Here is a 12,434-nt window from a genome sequence, read left to right on the forward strand (position 1 = left end):
TTTCCTTTGATTACTGAGGTCAGCTTGCATGTGGCCTCCATCCTGTGATGTTATCTAGTGCAAATTCCACATGTCTTTCTGGATTTTTGGTGAATTGACGTCCCTTTTTTGTAAACTTTACCAGATGGCTCTGTTCCTACAGAACTATATTATGTGACAGTTGCCTGTTAATTTCTGAAGAAATTTTGATTTTTTTTAATATTTTTTTTTTTTGTTTTGTAGGTTTCTTATCTCATGTCTCAGTCTTTCTTTCATACTTTTCTCTCCTTCTATCCTCCTTTTAAGGTATGGCCGGGTGAGACGGCATTCCCGGACTTTACAAATCCAGAAACCCACAGCTGGTGGTATGACATGGTGAAAGAATTTCATGAAGCAGTTGAGTTTGATGGGTTATGGATTGTAAGTATGATATGCAAATGGGTTGTATTATAAAGTGACTATGGAATAAATGTATTTTTGTGTTCCTTTTCAATTACCCAATCCCCCTCACAAACATGAGAATACCGACCTGCGGGATGCACTTTACTGTAAAACCCCAGGTAAGTAAACATTTTCTGGAGCTTTGGATGGTGGTTCATGGGAAGTTGTCCTGGAATTCTGCAGACTTGTGAAGCTGGTATCGAGGCATATGGAAGAACAAAGGTCTCTATTTTGTTAACATGGAGAGATGGTTGTCCCAGTTGCTCTACAGCAGCCTGAAAAGAACACATGGTAAAGTCTGCCAGAAGGAGTAGAAGGCTGACCATCAGGCTGAACAGATTTGCAAGTACTGTGAATTGGCTAAAACCTACCCAGTCAGCCATTACACAGAGCTCTCAAGTTTCCTGATGCTAGGTGTGAGACTGCTATCCTGTCCTGTTTTTCCTTTTTGGATTCTGTGACTAGTTTAGTTTATTGTTCTTTCTGTTGAGATGGATTTCCAAAATCAACCCTGGGGGTAAGTTTTGTGAGCCCACCCTATTATGGTGAACAGGGAATACTGACATATTAGCCAAACCCAAACGAGTTAAGGTACCAGCAGTGCAGCAAGGCTTAATCTCAGGAGGGCTGAGAGAGTGGTCTAGGGCTACAATGAGTCCACACAGAACAAAAATATGAAATTTATTAGGCCTTTGAAATGCACAACAAGAAAATACAAAATGTTAGTCACATTTTATTACACAAACACTATAAAACTGATATATACATTTCTGGAAAAACTGATATATACATTTCTGGAGCTTTTGGGTCTGCTTAGATTACATGCTCTGCATAGTCCAACATCTAGTGGTAGTCGCAGAGTATTACAAGATTTGTTTTCGAAACTTAAACCGACGTCGACTCGGCATGTTGGAAATACTATCCCTAGTGTGACGTGTACTGTTCCTATGGTCCTTCACGCGTCGAAGTCCCTCATATAGGTTTTTCCACCATTGAAGCTAGTCGCAAATGCAGCGTTCTCTTCCAGGCTGATGCCTTTAATTAGTTGGAAGTTACTATCTGCGCAGCCAACAGACTGCTCGATGGCTTTTGATGGACAACCTCATCGACTACTTGACTGATCGACCAGATGCAGCCTAGACAGGCCTCTTAGGGCTTCTGCCCTTACAGTCGGGAGAGAGGGTGGGGTTGCAGGCCTCTAGAGAAGGTGTGTACCAGACCTTTTTACGTATGAAAATCTTGTAAATACGACAGCTTTATTATTTTCCTGTGTACATTTACACACAAGTTTAGAGCAGTGGGCAGTGCAAAGGTCCGGTTACTTGACAGAAACCAGAAGGCTTCTTTTTATTATCTATCTACATGGATGTAATTGCAAGCCATGGATAAACGCCTCTGAAACAGAATGTATTTCTCTGAAGCCTTTTCAAACTGCACTGTGATAAAAGGAATGGTTTTCTTCCTTTTAGGTTCTGCTGTGTTGCTGCTCGTGGAGCCAACAGAAGCACTGTGAATATTCATTTTCCTAACATTTTAGGATTGTAAAATGAATAAGATAAACTAAGGTGCAGTTGAGAATTCATATTTTGTAACAAATTATGCTTTTTCCAGTGAAAGCAAACCAGTATTGCACAGTTGTATTTTTCTGGAGTTCCTGTGCTGTGTGCATAATCATGCAGAGGCAAATCATTTTTTACACTTCTGATTTAATTTACACTCTAATTATACAAACAGTGTGTAAAAAAATGACTATGCACGGTCTAGTTTACATCCATTCAACATTGCAGTCCATGGGGTACATTACTGTAAATGGTCAGTGGCAGCATAGTCTTAGTTCAAGGGTGAGTGATTGTCATTACACCAATCACAGGTGTTCTAGCCTTCACATCTTCAAGACTACAATTCAAACTTCCAAAGCCTGACTCTCCAGGAAGTGCAAGCGCTATTCAAAAACAAACAAATGAAAGTTACATTCTTAATTGAAATAGAAACTAAGCAAAAACTTGTCCCTGTGATAATCCAGATGGGCATTTAACTTTATGTAGCGCTTGATGCATGTTTCGTCAAACATCTAGGCACTGATTATTATACCTCAGTCGATACTCCGTTAACCAACCTCTAAAAGATGTTGGCCAATAAGATAGCTTAGCCCGTTGAGCACTCGTTGCTACGATCTGTGCGTGTTCTGTAGGTTGCAGGTTTGAATCCCGTCAAGGCCAACTCCGCCTTTCATCCTTTCAAGTTCGATAAAGGAGTACCGACTATGGTTTGATAATTGTGATCAATATGTTCTATGTACAGCGCTTTGCCAAAAGCAATATATAAATAATAATTTGACCATGAGATTAGATACAGAATTTAGCATGCAGTCCTTGCCTCTCGGCACTGTTTTACCATAACATCAGCATACCATTAGGTAGTAATGGCTCCAACAAGGACTTTCATTAAACATCAAGACAATACTGCTATTGAACCTAAAAAAACACAATACAAATCATGCTTGGTTTGGCTAGGTTTTTGTGTTTTCAACATTTAAATATATACAAATGGCCAGACCGTGGGGAAATAATGAAAGGTGTATTCTCTCACAATGCAGAAAGATGCTGCATAGTAATGATTTCCATACAGTTTTTGCACACGTCGGCTGGATGTCCTACTTTTTACTCTCTTGCAAAGGAGAAAAGTCATATTTACTCTTAAAATCACATTTAATCTCAGTTTAAAAATGAGTAAAATACTCCCACCTCACAATCTTATCTGGGGCATAGAGGGTCGGGGGGTTTCTTCATACTGACCTCTAGTGAATGCATTTTCCGCCCTCCACTTTCCCTTTACTCCCTTTAAATGTTACCCTACCTGCCACTGAAAATTCCAGTGTAAGGACATGCACAGAGTCTCCCGAGGGATCACCCCAAAAATGTTTGCAAATCTTGCAAACTTTTTCGGCCGAAATCTCTAAAGGATCGACGCACCAAAAGCTGGGCCGCTCGTGCAATGCAGGCTCAGGCCTCCAACGTGATGGAAGACTCCAGCGAGGGCAGTATCGGGTCCTTAGTGACGCCGAAGGCGAGCAGAGTTTGTCGAAAGCCCATGTGCGGGCCCCCGACACAATAAGCAGGCCGGCGGCTCTGTGATGGAGAAGACACCCGGCGGCCAGATTACACATAAACCCAAGAACACTAAACACATCCCATGTGGTGCACACAGAGAGCCTTGGGTTCTTCCCTGTCCTCTGGACCATTGGGTAGGCTTTCGCCTCACGACAGCCCTCCAAAAACGTACCCCAAGGTTGGTTCGGACAGCGCACACAAAGGCCCTACTTTTGCATGCCCAAACGGGCGGTGAAAGGCGCCTCAGCGTCCCCCGAGCAAACGCTGAAGATGCAAGAGCTAATAAGTCATTTATACCCTTCTTAAAGCTAGGCCACTGAAAAAAGCAAAAATGATGCCGCCTTTAGCCTCCAAGAGCACTCATGCTGTAGATCTTCCCCCCTGCCTGTAGACACTATCTCAGGGGTTCTGCAGCACAAAAACCAAACTCCCTCTCAGGCCACACCCATCTTGTCCGGCTTCCCACCTTCATGTGATCATACTCCTGAACAGTTTAATACACTTTTAATGAGGATGTCAAGTTTTGTGGACTTTATGGACAGACACCCAGATCAACTGTCATCCCTTGGAGATGCCTCACAGCCAGGGGCTTCAGCACATCAGCCCCCTGCCGAAAAGCCTTGCCTTGAGCCACAGCCTAGCACCCCTGCTCCAGGCACCCCGGCCTCGACCTACCAAGACCCCTCTCAGGACATGTACTGTGATGATCCCTTATAGTCGGGACCAATTCTATGACGACGATATCCACGTAATCCAGTCGCCACACCACCAGGTCCAGCCGATAGCAGATTCTCCTGTTGATAACCAACCACAATACAATGAACGGCTACTAAAGGCCGCACCCCACTTTTTAACATCGACACTCAAGAAGCACAAGTCAACAAAGACTTTGTGGAAGACACTCTGGGGCAAGGTCTGGCTCAGTTTATTCCGCTCCTGCAGTTTGTACAAAGATGCATCCAGCCCTCCCTACTTGCGCCTAGTCTCACAATGGGGGTCAACCCTAGAATAGAAGAACTATTCATGCTGGCGCCCACTGACCCTCTGTATATTGAAGGTCAGCTTAAACCCATTCATTAGTAGTCACCACTACCAGAAAGAGGGCAGTTAGTCCCTGTCGTCAGCCCTGGCCCCGCCAGTCGAAGAAAGCAAGAAAACCTATACTTTAGCGAGAAAAGTCGCCTCCTCAGCGGCATACCAAACCAGAATCGCCAACACTACGCTTCTAGCTAGTTATGGCTGCCACAAATGGTATAATCTGGAATGTCAAGTCGAAGCTGTCCCGGAACCCCTGAAGTCTCAATTGTTAAATAGTATTGCAGAGGGCAAGCAGATATCAATCTGCATCCTGAAAAATAACCTTGATGAAGCAGATAATGCAGGACTCATCATAGCAGAGGGCATGCTCATCAAGCACCATGCCTGGGTCAGACATTCTAGGTTTAGGTTAGAAACTCGGACCACCCTCCTAAACATGTCGGTGAGCCTAATCTACTGTTTGGGAAGGTCGTGGAAGACCCCCTTAAGAGTGTGAAGGAGGAATATGACACTCTCAAATCCCTTGGCCATTTAACGAGCAAGCCCTATGGTCAACAGGGCTCCTCAAACTCGAAGAGGTTTTCGGGGTTAGGGTGCTCAGCGTTCCTCAGGCTATACTCAGGGCGGACAATCCTCATTGTGGGGCCCATCCCAAAGACCAACTTCGTCTTCCAGTTTTCAAAGAGGAAATAAAAGGGCCAGAGGAAGAGGCAGAGCCTCACTTGGGAGAGGCTCCACCCCTCCAAAATAATGACTCCCTGCCACAGGTCCCCTCCAATGCCACTCCAGTAGGAGGCTGAATTTCACACTTCACCCACGCATGGGAGGAGATAACGTTGGACAAAACCACCCTACCGGCTGCCAAGACAGAGGAAAATGTCAATATGCATATTGTTGGAAGAAGTAAAGGCACTGCTGGAAAAGGACGCTATAGAGATCGTCCCAGTAAATCAGTTAAACAAGGGTATTTATTCAATGTTCTTCCTTGTGCCAAAGAAAGACCTTTCCATGTGCCCAGTACTAGATCTGTGCTCTGCAAAAACAAATATGTCCAACCCCAAAAGTTTTGCATGACCACGCTCCAAGAAGTAATCCCACCTCTAAAACGGGGGGACTACATGGCAACATTGGATATGAAAGATGCATACTTTCATATTTCAATGCTCCCTGTGCACAGAACATATCTGCGTTTCAAGATAGCGGGAGTTCACTACCAGTTCAAAGTACTCCCCTTCGTCTCCACCTCAGCACCAAGAGTATTCACAAAAGTACCCACAGTAGTGGCAGCACAACTATGCAGAAAGTCCATCCCAGTGAACGAATTGGCTAATTACTGGGTAATCTCCTCAAATTTACAAACAAAATACTCAAGACAACGAAAAGAAATCAAGCCTTGTCCCCAGCCAAAAAAAAACGTGTAGGGGCTATTCTAAAAACAAATGAGGAGTTGTCTTCCCCTCTGGAGTACAAAACATGCTGTTGCAAGTACCTCACTACAAGGTCAGTCACCAGATAACAGGAATAGTTAGGAAAACAATGGTCTCAGGTAAGCAGTAAGTGGGTCAATATAGTGGTTGTTTCGCTAACTCTGATGGCACTGAAGTTGGAGCTGAGCGGCGATGTAGTGTTTTCTGGGTGATCACTGTTTCTGCTTTCACATCTATACTCGCACTACACTTCATGCAACCTCATGTCATAAACAACAATCAATCTTCGTGCATCTGAGGGACCTTGATGCATGAAGGACCATGGGTACAGTACATGTTACACTAGGGATATGAAATGGCATTCATAACGCGCGTCTATACATGTGTTCCTAGGTGCGACAAGACAAGGAGGGGGGAGACAGAGAGAGGACAATACAATGATCTTACTAGGCCTTGTCATTCAGATTTCGCAAGTGCAGGGAAGAGGATGGGGAGAAAATGAGCTGGGTTTCATCTGCATTGGGGGGGGGGAGAAATGGAGGAGGAGGAGGAGGACAGAAGGAAGGTTAGAATCTAGGTTAGAGAGCAGGTCTGCAAGGGCAAGGCAGAGAAGGGAGGGGGAGAGGAGGAAGAGAGAGTGGACAAGGATGTCCTTAGTTTTAGGAATGAAATGAGAAGCCAAGGCCATACAGAGGGCCTGGGAGGGAACAGGAGAGGTAGATTGCAGCAGGATTGGCCAGCTCCTTGCAGATTTTGAAGAGTTCGGCCAAGTTGTTAGATGCCACAGAGATGTGGTCTTGGATGTGTGCTCTATTCTTGGCGAAGACAGAGTCTGTACTGCCTCTGGAGCAGGCCGCAGACTGGTTTGTCAGAGGTTGCACCCGTAGCCCTCCACTTCCTCTGAGCTACCCTGTACTTGCATTTGAGTTTGGCAAGGTCGGAGTCATACCAAGAGTTGCTCTTGGAGTTGCTCTTGGATTTGAGCTTCAAGTGGATCCTCATGACCGGGGCAAGTACATCCAGAGTGCCAGAGATCAGCCAAAGGTGCAGAAGGAGGAGAGAAAGTAGCAGCTAAAACCTCAACTGACACACGCTTTATGGGTCACATTACCCAGAAGGTAGGTGGCAGTGCTGGAATCTGCTCGGCCGGAGTCAGAGAGTGAGAAGTTAATCACTCCAGGAGAGAAGAGTGGTGAGCGGGTTGGAGAGGTCTGAGGACATCAGAACATCCAGTGTGTGCCTCGCAGAGAAAGTCGGTCCAGAGGGAAGAATCGAGACAGTCTCCCAAAGGTTGCGTAGGAATCCTGCAGAAGGACATGAAGAATGCAAGTGGATGTAAAGTTCTCTGATGTGGAGAAGTTGAGAGGCGAGGAGGAGAGGTCTGCCCACTCAAAGGAAGGAGGCTACCTGGTCGGGCGGCCGGTGGATAGTGGCCACAGTGAGATAAAGGCCAGGAGAGATGAGGCTGTAGACCGGGCACTCAAGGAGTAATTCTGCATAGGAATGATAGAAGCAGGGATCCGTTCTGGGAAGATCAAGGCTACACCCCCACCAGGACAGTTTGTTCTGGCCGCAGAGAGGATCTTGTAGCCATCAGGAAGGAGAGTGTCCAAGGTTGTGACAGAGCTGACTGTGAGCCACGTCTTGGTCAGACCGAGTAAATCTAGAACGAGTTCTTCAAGGAGACGACAGATGTCAGAGTGTTTGACAGTTGAGCGAGAGTTGAGTAGCAATGTGGAGCAGCTTGCCCCCTTTTGAAGGACTACGGAAGAGGGGTACAGGTCAGAGGTATACCCTGCGGAAGTGTAGTAGGCACCCGAGTATGGGCAGAGGAGGAAGCCAGAGAGGGCAAGGTAGCCGAGGAGGAGGGTAGCAGAGGAAAGAGGCAACAGGGTGGCCGGAGAAGCAGTAGAGATAATCGTAGAGGTGGCAGAGAAAAGAGGCAGCAGAGTAAGCTGCAGAGGTGGCAGAGGAGCCAGAGAGGGAAGAGCAGGGACAGCAAGAGAAGAAAGGAAGTTGACAAGGCGCAGGAAGCGTCTATTCAAAAAGAGGAGGTTGGCCGGAGAGCCCTGAAACAGGACGGTGCCATTTAGGTAAACATTAATGATGGTCGTGGAAGAGTGCCTAGAGGCCCTCTCATCGGGTGCCACCATTAATGGGTGTAGAGGAGGAAGGAGAGAACAGAGGCCATATGAGGGAAGTCTTTGGAAAGGGCCTCCTGCAAGCTTGGTGAGCGTTTTGGTTCCCTTAGCTACATATTCAGTGTTTAAGAACTTTCATCCACCACAGTTATGCTGGCCTCTGTCTCTGATGGCAGGGGTCTCCTGACCATTTGCAAATACTGTCCTATACAGGGATGGTATTATAGCCCTCTATATTCTGTTGCTCTCACAGACTCAGGGACACTAAAGAAACTCTGGCCTAAAAACCAATGGGTCTTCGGCTAGAGAGTGAAAGTTAGCACCTGCCATAGGAGCTTCTTTCTCAGGGATGAAAGTTAAGGAGACATTTGGGATCCCTGAAGGACTAACCTTACATATGGGATCTCCTTTGACATGGTCACCAGACCCACAAGCCACACATTTGCCAAACGTTATCTGGAATGTGGGTTTCTGGTGACCACCCTCTAGTTTGGCTCCAGAAGGTTCACTAGCCCTATAAGGTTTCCGTTGGAATTTACACTTGTTATGTTTAGGGGCTGCATCATCCGTTTTATTAGGAACCCCAGAATCCTTGTGGGTAGCCCTGTTTGATACCCACAAGTCAGCAGTTTGTGCTAACTTCTTGGTCAAGTTCTTTGGAGTCTGCTAAATGCTGTCTCGGCTCTAGGGAACAGGCATCGAAAATACTTTCAAGCATAAAGGCTTCTCATGCTCACCTTATGGCCCTTAATCCACCCATCTAGGTTTTTCAGGCACTCGCATATCCAAGTTGACCACTCATCCTTTTTCTTATAATCTCTGAGTCTTTTGAGATACTGGGAAGGGGTCTTACCAAATCTGGCTATAAGAGCCTATTTGACCTTCTCATAGACCTTTCTGTACACAGCATTCAATTCCATCTCAACCATTATGGGGGAGCCTAGACATAACCCATGTTAACTACTAATGTCCACTGGTATCCTGCATACCACGGTTAAGTTCAAAAGTACTCAACCAGTCCAATATGTCAAGCTTTGTCCTTTACACACTTATCGGTTCTTTTGGAAAGCAAGGCTTCTTGAAGACATCAGACTGAGAGGACCCTGAAGGTGAAGTAGAGTCAAGAGACCACTTTTTCATGTCATAGTCATGCTGCATTTCATTTGCTGAACCTCCTCTTTGTATTTGTCTTCAGATTCGAGAGTTAGTTTCCTGAATTCTAGTTCAATCCTCATTTCTTTCAAGACTGATATTCAGGGTTTACATTGTGACCTGGCATGCTCGTGGTAGGAGGAAACTGAGGTACAGGAGTGGGACGTGAAGCTGGGTTTCTCAGACCCTCTTGGTTTACCCTCATCCTCTGATCACTGAGGTAAATTATAACCGAGCTCTAAATTTTCATCCTCCTCAATTTCTTCCATATCAATGTTGGGAGTAAGGGTTACAGGCTTACCCCTAGGGTGTTGGTGTTTCATTAAAGTTTGAATACGTTCAATCAAGGTCTCAAGATGGAAAAAACTTTAATCGAGTCGTCTAAGCGCTATGGGCCTATAATTGTTCGGGTCAAGTACATCCCCCTTTTTGTAAATGGGTACAATTATAGACTGAACCCAAGTAGCAGAGAAAGTATGGGTCACAAAGATATGATTGAACATAGGCTTCAACAGTTCCGCCCATAGATCGGAGACTGAGTATGAAAGGAGGAATGCCGTCCGGTCCATGGGCACGAGAGGGCTTAAGTCTGCCTATAGCCCAGCAGATGTCATCATTTTCCCAAGTGCACTGACCTACAACAGGTGGACCCAACTCCAGGCCTCTTGTTTCACTAAATTCTTTGGGCAAGGCAAATTTGTTAGTATAATAGGTATTCCAGACATCAGCCTGTATGTGGCAATCCAACCCTTTCTTATCACGATCAAGTGTCCTATTGACAGACCCTTGTTCCCCTTACAAAGATGTTCCATCATGGTATGATGGGTCCTAAGTCCTCCAATCTCAGAGATCTGATAACGTATTAGGCCTTGGAGGATTTTTCTTTTAAAGGTTTTAAATTCATACCCGGTCAATACCTGTTTTTTAAGGCAGCCAAATCCCTGTGTTTGAGAAGCTTAGAATTATATACTATAATATCTCCCAAATGACTACCAGGATTGATATTCAGTTGAGGTCTGAAGTTACTGACCTTAAAAGTACAGACCAATGTTATTGTAGTACGAATTCTCGAAACCTCGAGTCCTGGTCCACGTAGGAATAGAAGTCTTATCAGCCAGGGATTCAGCAAGAAGAACTGTAAACCTTAGAATAGTCTTCCTATTCCAGGTGACGGTCCTCGCTTGCTAATCAAGAGTCCCATTAGCTGAGGTCTAAGTTGGAAAATAGAAGTGGAAACAGTCAAGGTAAAGGAAAGGGGGATATGGTCTCCTAAATTGGTGAAGATATGTCTCAAATAACTGTAGTTATTTCTGATGCCATGAGCAATATATAAAAAGTTGATTCTATATTTAAAGGGCCCTCTGTGCCATGTGTGCTTAGAGAAAGGGAAACAGGGAGGGTGGTCCAACATAGTCAAATCAAATTCTTCTAAGAAGAGATCCCATCGGATACAACGTTTAACATTAGGGTAAAGAGTAGAAGGAATTGCCCCAATATTATTCCATGATGCTCCCTTGGCACATAAAGAATTGAAGTCTCCTTCCAGAACGATAAGTTTCCTATTGCCCATTCACAGAAAACATCAATCGGGCCTTCTTCTATGTCTTCAGTAGGGACCCTTAATGGATTCCAGTAAAGGTTAAAGGCTGCACCCATTCCCCATTCAACTTAAGTGCTAAAAGCATATAGATACAAGGAAGGCTATTCGGAGAATGAGTGGCCATAAATGTATTCAGGTTAGCGCCTCCACAGGCATTCCATGAGATCAATTCGATCTCAATGGTGTCATGCACACCCTGTTCTTTGTCGTCTGTTCTCCAATGATTTTAACGCTGGCTGTATACACGACAATTCTTGACCATTATTCAGAAGATTTGTAGAGTGTTAGTACTGAACTTGACTCTCGTATTAAATTTGGATTGGACGTCCTCACAATCGCAGATGGTATTATAGAGGGTTCTTTAAAAGCAAGGAAAGTCTTTGTTTCAGCTACACTATGTAGTGTCATTATCTCAAAGCCCAACAACTCTGTTGTTTTTTTTTGTTCTTGTCCCCTCACCATATCAGCGACCATTTCCGAATGGACGTTACTTACCATTCAGAAATTGTCAATGATGGGCAGTGAGATAGCATCATTATCATCTGAAGTTATGGATCTTAAGAGGGGGATCTTTTTAAAGAGATTTAATAAGTTGGTCCCGTTTAACCTTGTCGTCTGTTCACATTTGTTATTTATTCACCCAATTATTTAGCCTTTATTTATTTGACTCGGTCCTAACGGAACAACTGGCTTAGATTGATCCTGTAAGCCAAAGGGTGCCCCACTATTCGTAAGTCTAACCTTCTCGGGCAAGATGTTCTTCATATGGAAATCATTCCCATGTATATCAACAGCACCACCCACAGAAAGTCCTAGAGGTAGAGAACCCTCCCCATCGCTAGGGCAGATGGGTATAGGCTGCATGCCAGTAGAAACCCAAGCATGTATCGTACTGGTTATCTTTCCAAAAGCAGTCCTTTTAGTCTGGGGGCAGTCAGGTAGGCTTTCAGTCCTGCCCTCCGCCTTAGGTAGTACAGATGTACTCGGGCCCTCCATGTTACTTTCGCAGCGGTTCCCAGCCAAAACATGAGGCATAACCTGGCATTCTTTCAACACCCCAGACTTCAGTCCTTTACCCCCGTGATGTTTTACAGGGGCTTATTATGACAACTTGTTCATCTTGTTCAGATATTTGGCGAAGGGCCTACAGATTTGAATTCCTCCCTTTTTAATTTTTGCAAAAGTCATGTTTTTAGTTTTTTGGGTGGATTTAGTCTCTTTCTTGCTTTTTTTTTCCCCCCTCAGAGATGTAGTATTCAGTATATCTTTTATCCACAATAGGGATTCGATAAAGGCATCCTCTGCATCAGTAATTCATTGTCTGGTTGTACATTACCCTGGTCCATAAGCCCTAGTGCCTCTACTAGAGCTGTTGTACTATCCGGTGCACCGATATCTCCTCCCTCTTGTATTTTATTCATGGGGGGGGGGTCTGAGAAGAAATTGCAGGCTCCCCTCTTGAGCCCCTGGTAGTAGATGAGGTTGCATGCTCCCCCCAGGTAAGAAATTTCAAAATTGTAGTAACCTTCGCATCAAGAGTGGATAA

The 12,434-nt window shown here is 44.9% G+C and overlaps 1 protein-coding gene across 1 annotated transcript in view; it reads left to right on the top strand.

Annotated features, from left to right (window-relative positions):
- Positions 1–12,434, top strand: part of GAA (alpha glucosidase) — a 752,056-nt gene that overhangs the window by 527,770 nt on the left and 211,852 nt on the right. The window contains exon 10 of the mRNA XM_069655240.1: positions 286–399. Coding sequence (XP_069511341.1) covers positions 286–399 — 114 coding nt within the window. The remainder of the gene's footprint in view (positions 1–285; positions 400–12,434) is intronic.

This window comes from Ambystoma mexicanum, chromosome 3q (assembly GCF_040938575.1).
Source record: "Ambystoma mexicanum isolate Mex_15411 chromosome 3q, UKY_AmexF1_1, whole genome shotgun sequence".
Lineage (NCBI taxonomy): Eukaryota > Metazoa > Chordata > Amphibia > Caudata > Ambystomatidae > Ambystoma > Ambystoma mexicanum.